Raw genomic sequence first — 23,605 nt, forward strand, 5'->3', positions numbered from 1 at the left:
GAAACCGTTGGCCCGTATCTGGGTCTCTTTGGAACCTGAATTGAGAGGATGATATGACTGGGCGGTTTGAGGCGTGAGCGTGCGCGTGCAGGCAGCCTTCAATCAGTCGCGGTCACACGACGAGTCGTCCCAAATCTGTCCCGACATGCCCCGCTGCCTGGGGATGACTGGCGCCTTCCCATCAGATTCTGTCTGCTTTTCCCTCCGTCCTGCCACCACAGTTGTCAGCTCGCACCCAACGTATAGGATGCTTGGAACAGGTTGACCCCCGATGTGGTCTTCTTCTTCCTCCTCCTCGCTCTGCCAGCGTCTTAGATTTATTTTCCTGTCAGATGCTGACCAATGCTCTGTGACGCAAGAAGCATGTAGGCTGTCTACCGAGGAGACCTGCTGTCTTGTGCCTCTGTGTGAATGAAAATGTAGCCAACCATGCCTGAGTGTGGTGTGTTTTTATTTCCTTTACATTTTTAGTCCTTAGGTTTTTTGAAGTGCAGATTTTGACAATACGGTGTGGCACTGTTGGGAATGTACAATATCAAATAGCCTGTTAAACTTGGACAGCAGCACAGCAGTGTGTGCTGTTTGCATGTTCTCCCTGAGCTTTCATAAGAATGGGAATCAAAATAGCCTGGAAGCCAACTTTTTATAATGCAAAACTCCTTGATAGCTACACGACTAAATGAGTCGTCAGTGTTGTTATAGCCAACCGACAGGACAGCACAGTCTATCAGTCAAGCAGGTGGCGGGGTGTGTGCATACTTCATTCATGTCTAGTGACACTTTATTGAAATCCACAATGTCTGTGTGTATGTGTTAGGGCATGTTTATGTGACAGTTATTGATATGGCTCCCCATGGAGTTGCGGTCTAGTCTCCTTGCCACTTCACATTGCCCTCTCCCCTCCCTACGCCTCCTCTCCTATTCAGCCCAGCATTCATAAATCTCCAGAGCACACTCCAACAGATGCCCTATAAGCCCCTCATCTTTCTCCTCCATCCTTCCTTTGACCGCGAGTCCTTGAGCAGAATGTCCCCCCCCGTCTCTTGACGTCTTTACGACTTGTTTAGCCGTTAGCTGTTTGCCTCCATGATTATTTCTGATCGCCGTGCGGCCATAAACCGCGCCGCTTCGGCCGAGACACCCCTGCCACCGACACCATCATTAGAGAAGATGGAGGTTCACTGCTTGCGCGGTGTATTACACAGTTGGTCAGGGAGCGAGACCACACACTTTGTGATTTTTTTATGTTCTAAGACAGCCGCTTATACAGGAAGCATACTACATGCATATTGTTTCTCCTCATGAGAGGAGGGACAGCACTGATGCCATCACTCAGATCTCTTTGTGTGGAAACACCACTGACATTAGGTATGCTGCATATAACAGTCCTCTAATTTACAGTCTGCCTGGGCTTTTTCCTATTCCAATTAGACAACAAATAGTTGATCCGACTCATTATCAAATGTCACAGTTGGTATTCATTTAATAAGATCTGTATTGTCTTGGATGTAGTTTACAACGGTGTTTCTAATATTTGCACCCCGCCATCCAGGACCCACACAGGAAAACACTGCTATACCCATCGCTGACCACAGGTTGCCATGTGACAACACAGAATTTGGATGCTGCCCTGACAATGAGACTCCGGCCAGCAGCCCAGATGGAGCCAACTGTCCACGTAAGTTAAATTAAATTTTGGAAGACACCAGTTTTTTGTTTTGTTTTTTTTCTTAGACACTCAAGTTCTCAGAGTTGACATTCCAAGCCTTCTTGTTTGCCCTGTCCTTTAAAACATTAAGTAAGATAACACAATTATAATCAACTTTCAATTTCAGAAAGTTTGACTTGTTCTGCAAAAAATAATTTGTCTAAAATTTCACAGTTACACTGCATTAACACACAGAAACATTGTTTACATCTATGGGATTTTGATTGACTGCAGACATCATTTATCTACTGCCTATCTGCCCACAAGTTTTTTTTTTTCCTCTCATTTATGTAATTAATGTATTCAAGAAATGTTATGTTCATTTCCAGTGTTTATTTTGAGGTTACTAATATTCTGCCATCTGCAGTAAACAAACAAATGAACAGCTGGTATTTTCTCTGCTTTCATGAATCACCTCCCTCCAAAGTAGGCAGATGGATAGGAAGTAAACAAATCTCACGTGGGAAAATATGACCAAAGTTTGTCATGACAGCATGCATGATCCTTTCATAAAACTGATCTGTTCAGAGAATGGATTGTAGGACCTACAAAAGCCAGAATGTCTCATTTCCTTACAAGGAAAAAAATCCAAAGAAAATGTCGTCGCTCTCGCTTGTCGAGATTTGAAATCAGTTTTATAAAGACTTATGTTACATGTTCGTGTGAATTCTGAGAGATTGAATAGAGATTCATTTTTAACTGAAAATTCCAAGCAATGTTGTTTGGCCTTTCTTTTGTGTTGCAATGGCCTTTTGTCTCGCCATAACCAAAGATGGTTTCACAGTGTAGACTTTTGAAAATTGCGTTCCTTATATCTGAAAAGAATCATTCAATTACACTTCTTCTGCAAGTTTCTTTTTAATAGTTTGTTGCTGGGACCATTTGAGTCACGTGACTTCCATATGTCGGATCCTAAATCCAGTTGTACACTTTATTCAAAATTCAATATTTGTACAAGACCCTGGAGGACAAGGAAATGTGGTGCACAGGTACAAAATGTTTCTGACAAAGTGACATTGGCAACTACTGGCCTGGTATACATACTACATTGTATTCATGATTGTTAATATTTTAAACAGCTGAATAATTATTTGTAATTATTGACTAAGTCTACTCTTGATGCGTGTATTGCCCGCATTTGAGAGAAAAAGTCACATGGCCTCAGTCTGACAACATATTTATGGACTCTAACACTGATCACTGATCCCCAAGTGGATTTATTTTAAGACTGCTGTGGTTTGAAGTAACTGTCGTTGTATCTATTTGTGGTAAATCTTGATCTTCCTTCACATTTTCTTCTCCAGTTTTAATCTCGGTCACACTTTTCACCACTTCTTATTAGTCAGTTACACTCTTCAATATCTCCCTGGCGTGCGACATCTCACTTTTCTCTCCAGATGAACCGGGTCAGTGTCAATCCCGCTTTGTAACACTATTTCTCTGCGGACCCGGTCAGGGAAAGCGAGTAGATCGGCTACTGAAGGGCTTTCAGTCCAATCAGTGCTCGCTGATAGACTTGCTTCAAAGAGATAAATGGCTTGTGCCTCCTCTATCCCTTGAGTTGAGATGTGTTTTTTATGTGTTCCACCACTGTTAATAGACTGTAACTGGGAGTAAAGTCTCCGCTTTGTGGTACCCCAAAGTACGAAGTCAGTCAAACCAGGAGAATTCTCTGCCCCACGTCCCACACCATGCTTTCAAGATTATATTTGCCTGCTTTGGTGTTGGCACTCTCTGTTGAAATATATTCCTCCCAGTGCTTCAATGTCCTATGACAACATGATTGTTTAGCTCAGCATAAGAATGTGTGGCTGTTCATTTTCTAGATCACATTTCCAGCCAAAATTACAGTTCAGTTTTGTTTGTCGCCGCACAGTAAACCATGAGCTGGTTACCCAAGGGGAATGTAGGGAGAATGTTGACAGCCCTGTCAGCTATGCAAATTGAGTGACATCACTGCAGTGCTCAATCTGCCACTAAATGAAGAGGAACGCTGTGGGTAGATCAATAGACCGGATCTTACATCAACTGACGCAAGATCAATCCCACTCTAGTGCCTGTTCCCAATTTACCTATGATTAACTGATGACCAGTTTAGTTTATCGTCCTCTTAGGGGAAGGTTTCAGTTCAGTTTCTATCATGATTCTAAACAGAAAAAGTAATGGATGGAGGCTTTCAGAAGCCCAAAAAGCTTTGACAAACACTATGACTGGACAAAAAAAAAAAAAAAACTGAACTATGACTTGATTTACACTGAAATGCAGTTCTTAATGAATATATTAATGCGACAACCAAGGTTTATGTCATTTTCATTCCTATACTACTCCTAATGTTTGTGTTTGAATGTTGCGGTTGATTATCTTGTGATTGAGAAGCCCAGTGAGCCAGCTCAAATTCAAAAGGTAAAAATAAAATGGCAGAAGGTAAACTCGCTTTGAAATGTTACATTGCTGTTCGAAATTACCAAACTGTTTGTAGCTCACTGATGAAAGTGATTCGTGATTCTGGATGGTCTCTAATGTCTGCCGCTAGTAAATAAATTAGTTAATGAATCATTGTAGTGTGAATAAATGAGACACTAGATGTTAAATCGAGGGGTGCTAAGAACTGCTGTTTGAATCCAGCCTATCTTGTCTCCACTTTCCTAATTGCACCACTCTATTATTACATCAAATTGTGAAGAAGACTATCGCTGTATCTAATTAACGAAAAGCCAGTCTGACGTGGGAATACTTTTATTGGTTTCCCTCTTGGGAACCATCATTGATCTCACCACTTTTGAACAAGACAGTAACACCAAATATGACATCCGAGAGAACGGCCAGCAATAGCTTGCGTGAGCATTAATGATGCGCTAAGTTCTAGCTTCCCTTAAACTCTTCCATACGCTGCTGGACATTGGACATCCATTACGTTTCACAGTTCAGTAGACACTGATGTTCAAACGACTCCGTCCCTCCTCTTTTACCTCCACTGTTCGTCATAGTAACAGCCCGCTACATCACCCTCTGTAATGTTTGTGTTCTTCGCACATTTAAACTCTCTCAAGCGCTGTGCTTTTTCCTCCCTGCTCATTTTACCAGCCAAACTTTTGCTTCTGTTTTATGGACTCCGTAAGATGTGAGTCAATGAGTCACCACCTGTAAAAGTACTGCAGAAGGAAGGGTGCAGTGTCTCCCGTCCTTTTTTATTGCATCAGTCACAGTCCCGCTGCTCTTAAGAGACAATTAAGACTATCTTTCACGATAATCATACAAGTGCTCCTCCCATTTTCCCCTAACTAAAGCTCAGACAGGGGCAACCATGATTGATTTGGGCAATTTGTTGTGTTGATTACGAGCAGCATGGAAGCTCAGAATCTCACACATCCGCGCTCACTTTGAAGCCCTCGACTGAGGAATAAAACTGTGCGGAGGGCTGATTGATGTTGTGCGACGAACCCTCCAACGTTGTATTCCGAGAATCATATCCTTACTGAGGATGATACTTTTTTTAGACACATGATCATTGACAACAATAGGGAACACTGACAGCTGTTTTTAACTAATTTTTGGGTGCGAAATCCAAAATGTATCTCAGTTATTTTTTATCATGTTCTTTTTTTTTTTTTTTAGCTACGTGATCCCTGTTTTCCCAAAACTATTAAAATTTGTATAAATGTAAACACTAAAATTGAAACTATAGAAAGAAACAGCATAAAATGAAATAGCCTTGCAACAGTATGATCAGTTAGGAGAAAATCCAGCCCTATTCCTCTTAATCCTACTATACTAGCTTTCTTTTTGGAGATATTGATCGTACTGATCGATTGGGAGCTGCACACACCTCTCAACTGTGATGAGTAGATGAGTGCAATTGTAATAAGCTGGCAAGTCTTAACTACGGCTAATCAGTGAAATTTAGTTTATCTGGTAAGCTGTTGAGAAAAAATGACACGCGAGGGAAAAATGACTGCAATTATGCAATCATCATAGCAATTTCAGTTTGAATCAGAATTAAAATCTAATTCGACTGATTTTTTCTTCTTAATTGCTCACCAGAATAATTTTAAATGGCAATTGCTCCAGTTCACTAAACAAAACCACACCAGACATGCATCCAGATCAGCAACAGAATGGATTCAACCGAGGAAAAACATTTATCTTCGCAACTTTTTCACAATTTTGACATCGTCCTTAGTGTCCATACCAAGTGTGGAGAACTTTAAACTTGTGTGTCTAGCGTGTGGTCTTTTTCCACTCATGTGTTGTGTATGTCTATAACATGTTGTCTTTTTACCCAGCCTTCCATGCCTCAGCCAACTTTTTGGATGAATCACTGTCTGGTAAAAATAGAAAATGGCCTAAATTTCCACTTTCTTGCCTCTCCATTTCACTGTCCACCTCTTCCACATTCACTCCATTCACCACCAAATATCCTTTCCCCACTTTTACTTCCAGTCTTGTGAAAAACCCAATCAGCAGTACACACTAACTTGCCTTTGTCAGACACACACCAACACACAATCCATCACTAACCCACAAATGGCACTCTAGCTGAAAATGAACAGTGTGTGAAGGCAGTAGGGAATGCGCTCAAGACAAATGCAAATGTTTCAGCATCTCATCTTCTCTGCATTTAGCCACCATGAAGTTCAGTGGTTTCCTGCACTTGGACAAGGTGGAAGGACAAGAAATAGTCTACACCCCCGAGATGGAGGATCCAAAATCGGAGCTTTTTGGAGAGACGGCCCGCAGTATCGAGAGTGCCGTAAGTGCTAAGCATTTACTGTGTATAGCTTTAATGATACACTTGGCAGCATAACAAGTCACACATTCAGACCAAGCTGTTTTTGTACGACACAAAATACTATTGAAAATATACCAAATATTGGATGGCATCAAGTATGTCAAAATAAAAAATAAAAAAAAAAAAACAGTGCTGAAGTGCCGTTGAAAGCGAGAATCATTTGCAAACGGTTTCACCAGCATAAAACTTAATAGTATCATCATCTCAAGTTGTGTTTGGAACTTGTGTAGCTGCTGATTCAAGTGGTGGGAAAAAAAATGGTGCTTTAAAGTATCTCGAGAACATTTGCGGCCCAAATTGACGTTGAAAAATGCTGACATGTGAACCCTTTCCCTCCATTTTGCGACTACACCATTTCTCTTCAAAGTTTTCCTAAATTGAACTTCTTAGTTGGAAAGAGCCAAACTCATCTTTGCACGCATCATTTGACAAATGTCCAGTTAGAGCCGGACTAATCCAATTCCTCCAGCTCCTTCAGGTCCACTCGGGCTGGTTTCATTGCAGGTGTTGACACTGCTGAGGTTGCTAAATGGTATTCAGGTGCACCGGCATGATGGAGAGTGGAGTAGAACATGTTTGCTGGCAGCCTGAGTGGAGTATGAATTCATATCACAATTTTCCCAAAGCGCCTGCTTGATATGTGATGTTTTATCAAAGGTGTATTGGTAAATATTTCGAAAATCTCACAGTATGAGGTAGTGGTGGTGTGTTATTTTCAGAATCACCAACATCAAACAAGGAAGTACAGTGTTTTTTCAATAATGTTGTATGAAAAAGTGACAGAATTTTGCTTTGGTATAATTTTTCCCGACGTGACTGCAGCATTGATAGAAAATTAATTTATAATTAATTAATTACTTTGATAAACAGCAATTGTTTATTCAAGAAATAATTTACTTGCAAAAATAAACGGTACAAGTAACTGTTGTTTGTAGTCGGATTTGAAAAAAAAACACATCACAAACCCTTGTTAATTGTTCATTTCTATTTAGTGTTTTTGTGGGTTCTTTAAAATGGATTGGTACAAAGAGATTCTCACAAGTGTCAAACAGAGGCTTTGCTCATTGAACCTTACAGTTTTAATTCAATACGCTTCACGCAAGAGTTATTGTAGTGTTGGCATGCTGAGTCCAAGATAAATGCCTTCTACACCTTCTAAAAAGGCACAGCTCACTGCAACATGGCTGTGAGATTGAATTGTGAAAATCTAAAACAAACTGGAAATGTTGATTGCTTTCAAAACTGGAGCAAAAAGTATGTGAACATGATCAGTAAAGTTATTTGAAAAAGTGGTGTTTAAAATACCAGTTGTAGTTTGCCACTGATGTCCTTAGACATGCAATCAAGCTGCTTGAATATGTCCAGTGTGTTGTCTCTGTCATCATCGGCCCTTGCAATTATCCTCCCTGCAGTCGATGAAATAAGCCCTTGCCTGTGTGGACACGCGCATTTATTACAGAGTCAGAATCGAACCCAGTCGACATGTTAACCAGTGCGACACCGTGCCACTCAGTTTGCGTTCCAAGAGTTCTAAATTTTAAACCAAGTGCATAAATCCACCAGGGCTCCACCACGCTTTGAGGTACTTTTTGGTTAGTGATTTATGTGAAGGTCTACCAGTTTGATGCACACAATGTGCTTGATTAAAACACATTATGTTGCACATGTTTTTCTTTGAAAGCATCAATTAATAGAATTTATCATTCATTAATATGCCTCAGTTAAATCAGTGCAATTCATATTGGCGTTAGCTGGCCCTGTAGCAACTTAAATGATGACATGGTAGTATTTAGGAGATTGAATGAATAAATCCACCGCAAAAAAAAGGAAACCTTAAGGAAGAATGAAGTAGCACTTTCAAAAGGTTCACTTTTTTATTTTGTACCATGAAATTTTCGAAGCTAAACGTTGTCCTAGATTCTTTTTGTCGGCTGAGAAACAGCGATCAGAACTGGAAGTATTGTGGCCTTAAATAAACTTGGGGCTTTGAAGCTTCTTGAATTTTTCTTCCACATATTGGGGCAAAACTAATCAGGAGCACAACATTTATCTTCAAGCTTTACCCCTGTCATGGGTTTAGCTAAAATGTCAGATTTTTCAAACACGCACACACACACACACGCACACACACTTTCTATCAAGCAAATAGAGTATAGTTGTTGAGAAATAAAATTGGTTTAGTAATTGGTTGGCACATGTTGCTAGCCTCATTTATTATCCTCTTTTTCTTTTCCCCATGTCCATTTTCCCTGTCTCACGCTCTCACTCCTCCCTTTTTTCATTTAGCTCAATGACCTGTTCAGGAAGTCGGAGGTACGTAGAGACTTCATGAGCGTAAGTGTCCGCAACCTGGCACCTAGCAACTCCATCCTGGTCTTTGTGGAGGCTAATTTCAAACCAGGTGAGATGTCAATTGAGCTGACAAAGACAAAATAAGCATGAGGGGTGTTTAAGAGTGTGAAATTATCCACAAAGAAATATAAACCTCCCTCACTTCTCTCACATTCCAGCTCTGAGTTGCATATCGTGGAAGTGTTTTTATCGTATAGCTACTAATGCATCAACACGAAACCTTGCTGCCTTCTTTTTTAGTCTCCGTTATGAAATTCTCTGGCAGCCTGTTATGGCAGTGAAATTTGTTATGAAATCCATAATAATCTATAGTAAAGTTTTCCTCACAAAATTCTCACAGATACAATTTTTTTGTCGTGATACTCTTGCTTGTAATATTATCATGTAAGAAGGGTTAAAAGTCCTGATTTTCACAGTGTCGTTGACTGAATACTGCAAAACCCCATCCTTGTTGCCGTCTACTATCCTTTATTTATTTTACTTCTTTATGAACTGCGTTTAGCGTCCTTCATCCCCGTCACACGCACTAACAGGCATCGTTAAAGCGACTGTCCTCCATGGCCAGTAAAGAGAACATCTGTGTCAAACATTATGAAACCAATTCATCTGGAACATGAAAAAAATTTAGTCCGACATGCAGGTGGAGGACAAGTGGTCCCCGGAGACCCTCCTGATGTCACAGGCAGGATTATTCTGGTCTCGCCACTGCCACGCTAAAGAACCACAAGTCCTGTGTGTTTATCCTGTAGTGCTCCTCTGAGGTCTTGCCCTAAGTGGATGTGCCTGTTGTTTATCATAGATACAAGATACACTGTAGAGGACATCGAGGGAGCCCTGCTTAAACAGCTGAAGGTCTCCAAGGAAACAAGCATCACAGTGAAGAAGCCAGTGGATGAAAATATTCGCTTCAACAACTATGGTAATTGACCGAGGAGTGTGTAGGAGTTAATGAATAGTGTAGTTATTCATGAGGTGATGTTCCTTTGTGGGGGGGAGCTGCCACATAACAATAAGGTTGTGATTAAAAAGGGTAAACTGGTTCATAAATAGTTTACAAATAGCTTACAGATAACTTTGCGAGACTGTAGGTCATTAATACACTGGTTGAAATAATTTAAAATGCTTTTAGTTATCGGTGTTGGCTATTTAGGTGCTTCAACACTGTAAATCTACAGTACCAAAAAAGAGCCTCATTGTAAATTTTAAGAAAAGGCATTTAAAGAGTACCGTTGCCAGTGTCATTTGAACATCATGTATGATACATAAATACATATGCAGTCATCAATTGGCTTTGTGGTTGACGACACCTCCGCATTTGCATTGACAGGCCTTTCCTCCATGCCCTTCTTTACCACCACCACTGCATCAGTCACCACTGATGCTCCCATCACCGCCACCAGACGTATGGTAACCTCCCCCTATATCACCCGCCGGCCCCCGGGCACGACCCGCAGGCCTAGCACTGGCAGACGGACCACCACGACATCAGGACCAGTCAGCACCCCGATCCCCATCACCACCACGGCGCAACCGATCATCACTACGACGGCAATGCCGCCCACCACCACTGTAGCCCACGTCCACGAAAGACTACACAAGCACCAGAGACCCTGCGATTCCCACCCTTGCCTCCACGGAGGAACCTGCGAGGAGGAGGGCAATGACTTCAGCTGCAAGTGCCCCGCCGGGAGAGGAGGCTCTGTGTGCGAAAAAGGTGACGTTTTGCTTTTATTGAAGTATCGGCAGATACCTAAGGCAATCACAGCCTGTCGCATCTGCCCATCCTGTCCACCCGCATTGTATCAAGACCATCTTAGTTTTCCACGATGGAATGGAAAAGGGCTGCCAAGGCTTGCAAAAGAAAGCTACTTATTGGCTGTTGATTGATGCAATGATGCCTGTTAGATACACACTTTTGAAAATAATACATTTGCCCAAATTACCATGAATAATGTTTATATATAATGACTTCTTATTAATAATCAATTATATTGTCAAAGTGAAGAAACTGATTATGTTAATGATTTCTCACAAAACTTAGAAAACAGGTAAATCTCAATAGACAACACTTAAGACATTTGGGACAGTTGCTTTCTCTCAGCTTGGTGAGCGAGCATTTTTCCTGCGCCAGTATCGTGGCAGTACAGAAAGTCCTAAATTCATGCTTGTATCAGTTTTGTGTTGAGGAACTTGCACTGGACCGTGACCACCGGCCTCTCAAACACCTTTCGGATGAATTACATGACAGATGGGCAACCCCGTTTCTTCTGTTTTCACATTCTGTCAGTGTAATAGCCACATGTCCCAATTCCCAATGCGTATGTCCATTTTGTGTGTCAGTAATTTAAATGAATGGCCTTAATGGGGAATTTCCGCTTAGAAAAGTTTGATTTTACACATTTAATTGAAGTCCAACACACATGCATTCATTTGATCAATCAATTATTTAGTGAGCTCATCCGCTGCCTTCGTACACAGTCAGGACAGCAGGATGGAGAGAAAAGGAGCCCAGTGAGAAATTGGATAATGAGAATAATCATAATTGTCAAGAGTCAGAAAAACAAAAGGGTCTCATGCTTGCGTGTAAGTGTCCAAATTAAAGACTCCGCTCCTCCTTTTTCTCGTCATCAACCGCACTTTGATAAACCAGAACAATCATCTTTCCCAAAAATAAACTGATCAGCTGTCATCAAGACCCAACGTCACCCTCGCCCGATGATGCACATGAAGCACCTGTTACAGCAGAAGGAAGTGCATCACATGGCAGCTGACAGCATTGACTTTGTTCCCCTGCAGTGATCAAGTACTTCATTCCGTCATTCGGAGGCCACTCCTACTTGGCCTTCCAAACCATGAGCGCATACCACACGGTCCGCATCGCCATGGATTTCAGGGCGTCGGAGATGACGGGCATCCTGCTCTACAATGGCCAGGAGAACAAGAAGGACTTTATCTCGCTGGCTGTGGTGAATGGAAAAGTGGAACTCAGGTAACCAGCGGTGCGGAGATCAAGGGCTTGTATAATATCCCAGAGTTCATTCATTACTGCGTTCGACAGACATTTTCAAATCCTGAATAAGGGCTGTCCAAGGGTTTTCCTCTGAGGGTTTCGTGTCATGAATGAATTCAAATGCACGAATGTCGAAGTGGTCCTCACTTGGATATTCTTTCAGTTTAATTCATTGAACACGTTAAAACATTCCATCAAGCAATTGTATATTATTATCAAGCAATTCTTTTGAAAAACATCACAGTTTATAGGAAATTAGTTTTGCACATTTTCACATTCAGAAGCAAAACAAAAGCAGTCTGGAGTAAAATTATAATTTTTACAGTAATTTGAGGTTGATTAATGTTAGTATATGTTCACAAAATTGAGTTTGACATGGACTGGAAAGTGACTGAAAGCAACAGAAGAATGAAAATGAAACAGATTTTGTTTGTCACAGTTATGAAGTTATTTTACTTCTAAATCATTTTTGAAGATCTGTCTAAAACTACATAACTACTACTACTTTGTTAGTTTTTGTAGTTATAGTGGTGAGGGAAGTGTGTGTGTGTGTGTGTGTGTGTCGGGGGGGACTATGGTTAGAATTACTGTATGTTCTAAAAATAGGCCCATAATGATTTTGGGACTCAAGCATGTCCCAGACATGACAAAGCACCTGGGGACTTTCTTAAATTTTCAAAAACTGCACAGTGTCTCATTTAACATTACTAAATGAACAACTACAGTTATAATTTATTTCCAATGGGAAAAAAGGCTTAAGAAATTGAAAAGGCTTAAAAATCCTAGCGAAGGAACGCGGGTCGTCACAATGGCTTTGGCTTTCAATCAAACTAAGAATAAGAACAAATACAAGAGAGTGGTGTTGATGAGGCAAGGCACAAGCAACATTGGCAGGAATGTAAATGTTGACAAAGAAGGTTATTGGCAGATTTGCAGGTTAAAGCTGTGGAAGCAAAGCTGGTCATAATCATGTTTGGTGAGATAAACAAGCATTATGCCATAGTGTATGTGCAGGAGGTCTCATTATGATTCATAAATGCACGACTACACAATTCAGTGGAATCGCCCTCAACAAAGGCATAAAGTACACTTGTGCATTCAAATGTTTAAATACAACAGCTGTATCAAAACTTCTTCTTGGTAAATATTGTGAAGTTTGCAGTGGTTTAGAAGGTTCTATCTATCTATCTATCTATCTATCTATCTATCTATCTATCTAGCTATCTATCTATCTATCTATCTATCTATCTATCTATCTATCTATCTATCTATCTATCTATCTATCTATCTATCTATCTATCTATCTATCTATCTATCTATCTATCTATCTATCTATCTATCTACCTATCTATAGAACAAGTAATAAAACTCAGATTAAGTCACTTGTGATATCAAAATGGAGCTCAATTCTAGAAATGTAGCAGTGAGATCAGCACTCACCGCTCTAGGAATCCAAGTCGTGGGGAGATGAACAAATTATTTTTGGCAAATAATTATGAAGTTACCTAATGTGTGCATGACAGATTTATTGCCGTGTGCCTTTTTTTCCTTTTACAAAGCCTCATTAGATGAAAGGTTGCATCAAAAAGAGGCTGTGAAAAATGTACTGTATCAATGAATAGTTGCCTCATTACCACTCACCATTTATGACTTCATAATCAATTTGAAAAATATATTAAACTGTTCCTTTCAATTTCAATTATGTTTGAAATTATGTCTTTGTAAATCATTGGAAAAATGCAACTGGGAGACCATTTAACAGGCTGCATGTGTCGTCAGGTTCAACACAGGTTCGGGTACAGGCATCGTGGTCAGCAACATTGAAATCACTCAGGGTCGTTGGCATCAGCTGGTGGTGACCCGCAATCGGCGTTTCGCCATGCTCAGCGTGGACAATGAGCCGCACGTCGAGGGCGAAAGCCCACGCGGAACTGACGGCCTCAACCTGGACACCAATCTGTTCATTGGAGGGGTGCCTGAAGAAATGAAGCAGGAGTAAGTCTTTACATTTATTCTGTGACAACATTCTGAATACGATTTAAACGACACAAATAATCTCTTCACTGCAACTGGGATTAAAAGGAACCTTTCACTTGGGAGTTTTTGCTATTGAACCGCACATCGTGACATCGTTTTCCAAATGGCACTCATCAGATGCAATTTTCCTGGTGTTGTCAATTTCGCTAATGAATTCTGACATTTTAATCTAACATGGAGTTTCCAACCATGTCTTAATTCGAAAGTCGTGGGCAATAATTGGGGAATATATGATAACATTGTGAAAAGAAAATCAATTTTGATATTTGCATCATGAAGTAGCCTGTGACAAGAAGCCGCTCTCTGCCAGGCTAGTAATCATGCTAGACAAGCAATATCAGGATGTTAATATTTAAACTGGAAATGTATCAGTTGTAAACAAACACAATGCATCCCAGCGGACATCTTCTAGATTTCCCTGCTCATTTTAATATGCTGAACAATAAAAGATGTACCGAGTAGGGAAATGGTGAGTTACAGTTACATTTCTTCAGAATAACTGTGGCATCAGTTTTGACTCACGTTAAGGTCTCTTTTAGTATCAAACACACAAATATGAACATGTTTTGAACAAAAATGTGCCTTCCACCCGTCCTATTTGTTCTAACACTTATCCCGTTGGGGCTTACAGAGACTCAAAGCCCATGCCAGCTGACTTTTGGCAAAGGGCACAGACTTCCTGGACCCCAGGAAATTTACAAGGCATATGTAGAGACAAACAACATTGGGACTCACAGTCACACTTTTTGAATCCATGCTTGCTGCACCACAGTCAAGCGAGTATACCGCTACACCATCAACGACTTAAACCGTGACATTTTTGTGGATTATTAGCAGCCATATTTTATCACAAACACCTTAAGTGATCATCAAAATCAAATCATCCCTTTCAAGTTGATTGGCATCCAAGGGGTCATGAAATTTTGATATATGTCCAATATTTGCGTGATGGGATGACTTTTCGTCCTCTTGTTGTTTTGCGCAGTGTAAAGGAGAGGACGGGTGTAGCCTCAGGTCTTGTGGGCTGCATCCGCCTGCTGGATGTCAACAACCGAGTGCTCAACCTACAAGAGGATGGCGTTGATAATCTCTATGGCAGTGGTGTGGGCGAATGTGGCAATAACCCATGCTTGCCAAATCCCTGCAAGAATGGGGCCACGTGCCAGGTTAAAGAAGCTGAGATGTTCCACTGCCAATGCAGCAAAGGATTCTGGGGTGAGTTGATGACACTGAAAAACATTGCACATGGAGTTTATTTCATCCATCAACTGGGGAGAGTTAAACTCAGCTGAACGGCAGGCAATTTCAATGAATATTTAAGATAATAATTTTCTTTCCATTTGAAGAAATGAAATGGATTTTTTTACTGAGCCTGTTCTATCAACAATTTAGCAGGATCTTTAAAAAAGGGTCAGTCATGGTGTTGACAAATGGAATGTAGTAATATATTTCTTAACTTTTCCGAAGAATTGCTGCTAAGTTCTTGTCTGAACACATTGACAATTTTCTTTGACTTAAGGGTTTCGCTGTGATCATGTCACGCTGCCAAATCCCAAGCGAGCTTGAAAATGCCTACAGTCCTGCTGGCCCGGAGGTCTGTTTGTGAAGACGATCAAGTCAGGGGAGGTCCAATACAGACATAAGAGATTAAATGTTGAGGCTGGGCAGAAACAGGAAAACGTCCACCAAATTCTCCGTAATTGGCCTTTGGCCTATCTCTGCTTCAACATCCCTTCTTGTTGTTTGCCTCCCTGCAGCTGAGGCCAACTAACAAGCAACTCAGAGCAAACACAGTTAGCAGCAGACAGCAGTGCAGCCTAATCATGCGTGTCTCTCGCTGCTAGCAGAAAGTTTTTGCCAACTTAATTGTTGGGGTAAACTTTTGTGCCTTAATCTTGCAGTGATTTATACCCGCAGCGGACATGTCCTGTGGGTTGAGAAATAAATGTCCACAAAAACAATGAATGTCTACTTTAATACAAGAATTATCAAGGGGCCAGGATAATGGACGTGGGGTGCTATAGCCCTTTCTCTGGTCCGAATCCGTTGATGAATTATAAAAATGGTCTGTTTCTTTCTTTTACAATTGCTTTTCAAGCAAATCCATCTATCCTACTTACTGTAGGGTCAGACGTGATGTTTTCATTTTCCAATTGTAGCGCATCAAGGTTTGTTTACAAGCCTTTATCATGAGTCCTTGCTCATGTAGTTTTTTTTTTTTTAAACCTGTTGTTGTAAGAAGTTTGGCCTTCACATAGAAAATTCCTCAAGATATTTTGCTTCAAACAAACATTTGTATTGTAGAAGAGCTGGAAGAAACATTCAACAAAAAAACAGCATAGAGGAAAAATAGCAGGACCTTGTGATTTCAGGAAGGATAGTGAACATAAAGCGCTCCCCTCTATAGGTGACTGCAAATGGATTTAAGGGCAAAAACATCATCTGACAACCATTTGACACTGACCCATAATCAGGGATGACCTCTACTCTTGGATGCATATTTCCAAAACTATTAGATCATGACCTCCATTACAGACACCCCCCTACACTGGTACGCCCCATATTTTGCTTCCAATGGCAATCTTCTGATGATAGATTTGTTTGCCTCGCTAGGTCCAACGTGCGCAGATGTCCATGACCCGTGCGAGCCCAGCAGGTGCCATCCGTCCTCCCAGTGCCAGGCACTTCCCGAGGGAGGCTACAAGTGTGAATGTCCGATGGGTCGTGAAGGGAGGCACTGCGAGATAGGTAATGTTTAAGGCAAATTGTCTTTCAACTCATTCACACTTTTTCAGCAAGCAATATATTTTGTTCAATACAGTATGGTCTGGAATATTTTTTCAAAAAGCTGATTGGTAAATAACAGATCTGCCTGCATTTTATTGGGATTTTGGCATTCTTCAATTGGAATGTCAACGGCAAGTTTTTAAATAGGTAGCAAAAACCACAAGCCAAACCTGTTTTCTTTTTCTTTTCCCCCGTGTTCTTTGTTGCTCACAAACACGTTTCCATGCTTTGATTTTGTTTGCATAACTGACACAGTTATCATCGTCCTGCCTGCACACCCCACGATGCAAACCTATTTCCCAATTGCGCTGGACTGATTGGTGGCAAATGCCTTGGCACTCAACAATTCTCAAGAGATGCCAGCTTTTGTTCCGCATCCTCCCTCAGTTGTGCCTCGTGGTCGTCCCAACCTGTGACATTTCCATCCTTTTTGAATCAAAAAGGAACCTCAATTACAGAGAGCCAAAAGGGGAAATGGTCTGAGCCCTCAGGGTTGGTGAGCATCAGCGCTACCATGAGTTGAAACCGAGGAAGGCCGACTGCAGATGATTGGCCCCATTGGGCCGACTGCCATATCGACTCTGCAATGGTTGTTAGTGAAAAGCAACATTTCTCCACCACGTGTCGGAAAAAGAATGCAAGTCAAAGACTAATTTTCACATGTATTTCATTCTTTCTGTCATGGTTATTGTCAGTCTTACTAAAGCTAAAAGCTTGTTTACATCTGCAATCACTGGTGCCTTTTAAAAAATAAAATCGTAGTGTGCACATTATTATCCAAACAGAAGCATGAACCCTGGCACCCCAAACCATTTGGGAATCCACAAAAGCCAACCAGGAATAGGGTGAGTCCCTGTTAGCAGGTGAATCAAATCAAATAGCTGGAGTTGAGGCAAAATCAATGCCATCCCACTGAGAGTGTCTCCCATTCCAAAAGGTGATTTTTATTTATTTATTTTTTACACAGGAATCAATGAAATGAATAATCCCCCTCCCCGACTGTTGTGATTAATGGGCGTGTCAGTCAGCCCCTGACGGGCGCTTGCAGATAAAGCAGCAGCTTGCTGGACAAAGCCCTTGAAAAGTGTACTGACAAAAGTTACAAAGATGGGCGGCTTTCAAGTAAATAAAAGTTAATTTGTGTAACTTGATTACGCCGATGCGCTAAGTGCAAAGATTTATTACAATTGCGGGTATGGTCAGCCTTTGCAATTTGGGATTTGTTTGATTGGATTTGTCTTTAAGAACGAATAATGAGCACTCAAAATAAATACCTCAAATAGAAGTATCACTCAAAATAATAATCACCACTGAAATTACTTTTTAAATGCAGAGTTATTGTTGCCCGCTAAAATTTATTTGTTGACTAACTCATTATGTTCGGATTTAGAATTTTTTTCCCATAGGTAATAGTGGAATAATAATAATAAACCAGCCTCCTAACATCTCGTGTCAAAAATGGGTCAGGCCAGTTCACTCATATCTGAAGGACGCACAGTAATTTATTCCAGAGTCCAAACTGCCATCTTCAAGCTATTATGGTGGATGAAGGTTTAAGCAAGGAAATATGCTCTTCGTTATCCGTATGTGGTCTGGTTGTCATTCATGGTCACTCTGTTCTTTATGACATCCCATGGTTTTCTCACATACAAAAAACTAATAATAATTAAAGTCTCTTCTCTGTCCTGTCAGAAATTGTGTTCCAAGTAGCTCAGTTTTCTATTAATAGAGATGAGTCCCATATATGAGGGTTGTCTGCAAGTTTCCAACTGGTGTGCGTCACCAAGATTCAGTCTTTCTCATTAGCGTTCTCTCGGTATGCCTTACCCAACACAGTTACTAATTTCAGTCCATTACGAATCAAGCCGTAGGTGTGCATGGCTCCTTTCCACACTTGGAATGCATCAGGTTGAAGAAACATCCCCCACAACACATTACACAAACACGATACCCTCTAGTTGCACTCTATTGCTTAGCTAATGTCAAGTCACTTCAAATTCTTGCCAGGAACAGAACATCCTGCAGACACCGTATCATGCATTTTTAAAAAAGAGAAAAAAGAAAGACAGATAATACAATGGTGGCATTCTGTCCTCTGGCACTCCACACACCCTTAGAGGTTGTTTGTTAGACTATGACACCATGACAGGTTGCTATGTCTTATTTTGTTTGTTTTGGGGGTTTGTTAACTCTGCTAAGGAAGTTACCGTCCGTATGTTTACCTCACCCTAGATTTTCATGTTTCCTGCAAAATGTCTACCATTTCTTATATTTGTTTACTTGTTTTACTGTTCAAGGATGTTATGATGTAAAATTGCATGTAGTAAGAATAAAATTTGAGGAATTAAATATAACAATATTTCACCCAAAAATAATCTGTTTTCAGAATAAAAGAGTTGTTTAACCACTCTTTAAGCATGTTTTAACTTACGTAAATGTCAAGCTAAGTTTCCAATCAACACCGTTATTTGATTAAAAGCAATGGAAATCTGATTCAACATTATTCAGGTTATCGCTTGTTCGCTTAGATTCTTATTCCATTATATTGGCTCCACTTTAATGAGGTCACCCTTTTTGTGCTTCCAGTTGCTGAGAGGCGAGGGGCATACATGCCACTCTTCAATGGAGACTCATACCTGGAGCTCAAGGGACTTCATCTTTACGGACATGATCTGCGGTGAGTTCCTATTCTCCTGTATCCACATATTTGTGTTCATCAATGTGTGGTCTTGATTTGAAACCCAACAAGCAAACTGTCGTCCATACACAAGTATGACCTCTCTGCTTTGCATACAGCCAAAAAGTCAGCATGACAGTGGTTCTTATGGCCAATGATTCCAACGGCCTGATCTTCTACAACGGGCAAAAATCTGACGGAAAGGGGGACTTCATCTCTTTGTCTCTCAATGAGGGGATCCTGGAGTTCCGCTATGACCTCGGCAAGGGCCCTGCTACCATCAGGTAGGCATAAACTGACGCACGTAATGAGGCTTGTTCCACTTGCGTTAAACGCAGTTTATTTTGTCACAACATCTGCTGCTGTTTTTGTGCTAAACGTACATTTTAATCAGACGTAGACGTAGACGTTTCTTACACCACAGTTAGACCTTCTTGAGCGGATGTGATATTTTCATTGACTTAACTTTATTTGGCTTTATTGTACATTTATTTCCTGATGGTGTTAACACACCAATGTGTTTTTTTGTAATCCAGGAGTAAAGAACCAATCAGGCTCAACATGTGGTACACGGTCAATTTGGAGCGCTCCAATCGCAAAGGAGAGATCATGGTGAACAAGAAAGACGCCGTTCGAGGAGAGGCACCGGTAAGCAGCCCGCTAACCAGATCCTGCAAATGTTGTCTTGCTTTTAGCATGTGTAGCTTTTGGTCCTATCTTGTATGCTATGCCGTGTGCGTACTCCCTGTTATTCCATCGACTGCATCATTACAAAAAACCTCCATTAACTGTTATTGTTCATGTGCTTGTATTTGTTTTTAGCTATGTCCAACTCTGCCACAACAGGTGGCCAAATGCTCGCATTCAGCTTGTTTAGCGTTCTCTAGTCAGTCAGTTACACCACAACAAAAAAAGGCAAGATGTGGATTGACCCAGCATAATATTTATGGTAATTCAGCACCAAATGTGACTCCATTAACTCATAAGTTTCATGTAAGCAAACTCACTGATCTTTTGTGATTTTTTTTTTTTCGTAATCCACGATGAGAACCAGCCCCTTTGGCTTTTTGCAAAAAAATACCAGTCTGACATTCATCAAAGTTTGAGGTATAGCTGCGGATATCGGGGGACACTTTTGACAAGCTGTCTGGAAATCCTGTCATTTCTCCTTTTTTGTCAGCTTTTCATTTCGCTTAGACACCCCAAAGAAAAATAGTTTCAGGAATGCACCTTTACTTTTATGAAGTCAGACCGTTAATAGGCATATAGCGGCATCACTAAACTCTTTAGTGCAACTGAGCAGGTGCAAACTTTCAAACGGTGGTGAGCCTTTCACCCGATGAGCCGCCATGAGCCGTCCAATTACATTAAGCGGTGTAATTTGAGATTAGAAACACGCATTTTGTTAACTCCCGGCATCTCCTCACAATCAACACAGCAAATTTTCCTCTTGGCTGCTTCCCTGCCGCTACCTTCTTTCATCATCCATATGGTAATTGTATCTCACTCCTCCAATGAAAGCGGAATATTTTAATAAAATAAGCAAAGAAGGCAGTGGAGGATGGCAATGGTCTGTTGGGACTGTAAGAGATGAGGTGAAGCTAGTTAAAAAGCTTTCGATCCGAGTGACGCCACTCTTCAAATAAAATGTACGCACACGCTGGAATGGACTTAGATATATTTATATCCACGATATATTGCATGCTGGGATTGTTCATCATGCCAAGGACAGCTCGGGCTGGCAGCATGATGAAGCACATACTTTCAAAGGCGCAGACAGTAGAAATAACATTTTTGGTTCACCTCTCACATCATGACTGCACGTCCTTAAATGAGGCTTATTGAGGGTCACTTTCACAGCGCTCCGTTTTCATCTTCCCAATGAAATTCTTCCTGCATGATCTTTCAATAAGTTCATTTTTTTTTAGTTTTTATATGTGCATGTCCAGCAGTTATACAATGACTCGTGCATGCTGCACTGCCTGCCGTCTCACATATTATCACAGCTCAGGCTTCAGTCCTTCTGTATTTAAAGATCTATTTTGAAATAAACAGTACTGTGCCTTGGGCCACCATAACATTTGTTGTTTTGGCCATAATGGTCATAAAAACTAGATTGTCACAAAAATTGCAGACCTCCAACAAGTCTGGGCTGCGAATACAGGCAAAAACAATTCATATTGTAGAGTTTTGCATTTGGGACAGTTAGCATGCTGCCATCTTAATAATGGAGGATGGAGAACAGACGGGTGGTGTCAAAATGATTCCGATGGTTGGACAATCCCAATAGTGTCATATTGACTCGCACTATAAAAAATATAATTAAAATAAAAATAAACAATAAGGCACTCTTATCCAGAATGTTATCAAAAAGTAATGAAACATATTGAGTTGTTAATTGAAATGTAATTTTTTTCCTCCATTCCTCTACAAAATTAGTATATTAATTTGTGTAAACATGCTGTGTCCCATTAGTTCATGTTACATTTTACATTTTATTACAGTACATTTTAAAAAATCTGTCTCAAACAATGATGCTTTCAAAAAAAAAAGTCAGAACAGGTTGTCAAGTGAATGCTGAGTGAAAATTAATTGAATTATTAATAAGAGGTCATTTGTAATAGAATATGCAGCATATTGTTTTGTAGTGCTAGCTCCGTATTTGCAGACATTGTTTTTTCCAATCTATTTGTTGAAATGTTTATCAGCTGTTGCTGTGCGCTGTTTACATTGTGACCTTGTCAACATGACAGTAAGCTTCAGCTTTACAGATGCCACATCTGTCGTTGTTAACTATGACACATGGTGGTATCACATGCCGTAGTAAAGGTAATTACAGCCACCTTGACGTACCACCTGTAATCTTTCCCACAGGGGAGGAGGCGTTTATTTTCGGTTCTGTTTTTTTTTTTAGTACCCGGCAATAATTGAGGAACAGTAGAGTGGAGACAGCAATTTAAAGAGATAAAGTACACGTATGGACAGATCATTGCATGACAAAAACTGAATCAAAGTGCAGTCATCTTACAAAATTAGATAATAAGACAAAACACAATCAAAATTAACTTTTATTTTTTGCTGTAGTTTCTCCAAAACATAATCAATGACAAATAGCCATAAGTGGACAGAAGAAACAAAAAGCATAGAGCAGGTGTCACCAACCAAAATTGGATTCAATTAATGTTAGAATGTAAATCAACGTTAACGTTTTTGCCAATTAATGCTAGTCATCAAAACGCTTTGCTTTATTTCTATAGTTTTCTTCAAGTGTTTACAATTTCAAATGATCACTTCTGCGACATTCCTGGGGAATCACAATCTTCATCACTGTGAGCTGCAGGCTGCTCATGAAAAAAAAAAAAAAGCTGACATTTTTCAAACTAAACTTTGGTCATATGTTTGGCCTGTGTGCATGAAGGCGCTTAATGTGTGCATGTTGCTGCAGGTTTCGGCATGCCTCACTGTGCACCCTTACCGGTCTTCCAATAACTCTATTCCTCTTTATTTGTTGTTTTCTTTCTCTATAATGTGCTGTCTGGATATAAGAAATCACGCAAGGTAATGAGACAAGTCACACCTTAGCCCATGTTTCATTTTGAGCAATTCACTGTGTCTTCTCACTCCCACCTCTCTTTGTGTAATAATAAAAAAAAAAAAATCTGTGGACCGATAGGCAGCTTTGTGGAAAAACTTGTCATTTCATAAGCCTGTACGCGCGTACTCACTGCACTCAGGCAGGGAGCTCTATAAAAACACACTTTGGCTTTCACCTCAGTCCATCTGCTGCGGGGGCGGATGGGGTGTGAAGGTGGGAGGGAAGAAAGAAGCGAAGGCTGCCATCTTTGTGCCCGCCATTGTTTTTAAGCGGCAACAAACGTCTTCATTAGCCCGGCGTAGGTGGGGATATCACGTCAAGCCGCGCAGCTGTTGGCGGTGACAATGAAAATGACAGTGAAAAATGTCTCCGCAAACGCCATGGAGGAACTGAGGAGCAAATCCACGTTGTTCTTTTGTAGTCCGCTCTCACTTGTTTTGTAAGCAAGTCTCCCTTCACCTACTTGCTCTAGACCACAGTACCCCAGATGCACAGGGAGTTTCAGAAAGCTTGATGAAGTCAGCTGTATCCACAAGCGCGTCACTATTTCATATTCATTTCGTATGATATCCCACTTTAGTGCAGTGCTTCTCAATTATTTTCTATTTTCAGCAAATCTTATTTAGTACCTCCTCCAAAAAGGGTTTAAT

The 23,605-nt window shown here is 40.6% G+C and overlaps 1 protein-coding gene across 8 annotated transcripts in view; it reads left to right on the forward strand.

Moving 5' to 3' along the window:
- Window positions 1-23,605, forward strand: part of agrn (agrin) — a 180,706-nt gene that overhangs the window by 141,456 nt on the left and 15,645 nt on the right. For 5 of the 8 annotated variants that reach the window (XM_068650015.1, XM_068650011.1, XM_068650014.1 and 2 more), the window contains 13 exons: window positions 1,553-1,678; window positions 6,331-6,458; window positions 8,784-8,898; window positions 9,649-9,768; window positions 10,177-10,563; window positions 11,646-11,838; window positions 13,639-13,854; window positions 14,882-15,111; window positions 16,510-16,644; window positions 19,270-19,360; window positions 19,480-19,644; window positions 19,897-20,008; window positions 22,907-22,918. In XM_068650015.1, the coding sequence (XP_068506116.1) occupies window positions 1,553-1,678; window positions 6,331-6,458; window positions 8,784-8,898; window positions 9,649-9,768; window positions 10,177-10,563; window positions 11,646-11,838; window positions 13,639-13,854; window positions 14,882-15,111; window positions 16,510-16,644; window positions 19,270-19,360; window positions 19,480-19,644; window positions 19,897-20,008; window positions 22,907-22,918 (2,030 nt within the window). The remainder of the gene's footprint in view (window positions 1-1,552; window positions 1,679-6,330; window positions 6,459-8,783; window positions 8,899-9,648; window positions 9,769-10,176; window positions 10,564-11,645; window positions 11,839-13,638; window positions 13,855-14,881; window positions 15,112-16,509; window positions 16,645-19,269; window positions 19,361-19,479; window positions 19,645-19,896; window positions 20,009-22,906; window positions 22,919-23,605) is intronic. The other 3 variants (XM_049754517.2, XM_049754518.2, XM_049754519.2) reach the window with 1 other exon arrangement.

Source organism: Syngnathus scovelli, chromosome 2 (assembly GCF_024217435.2).
Source record: "Syngnathus scovelli strain Florida chromosome 2, RoL_Ssco_1.2, whole genome shotgun sequence".
NCBI lineage: Eukaryota > Metazoa > Chordata > Actinopteri > Syngnathiformes > Syngnathidae > Syngnathus > Syngnathus scovelli.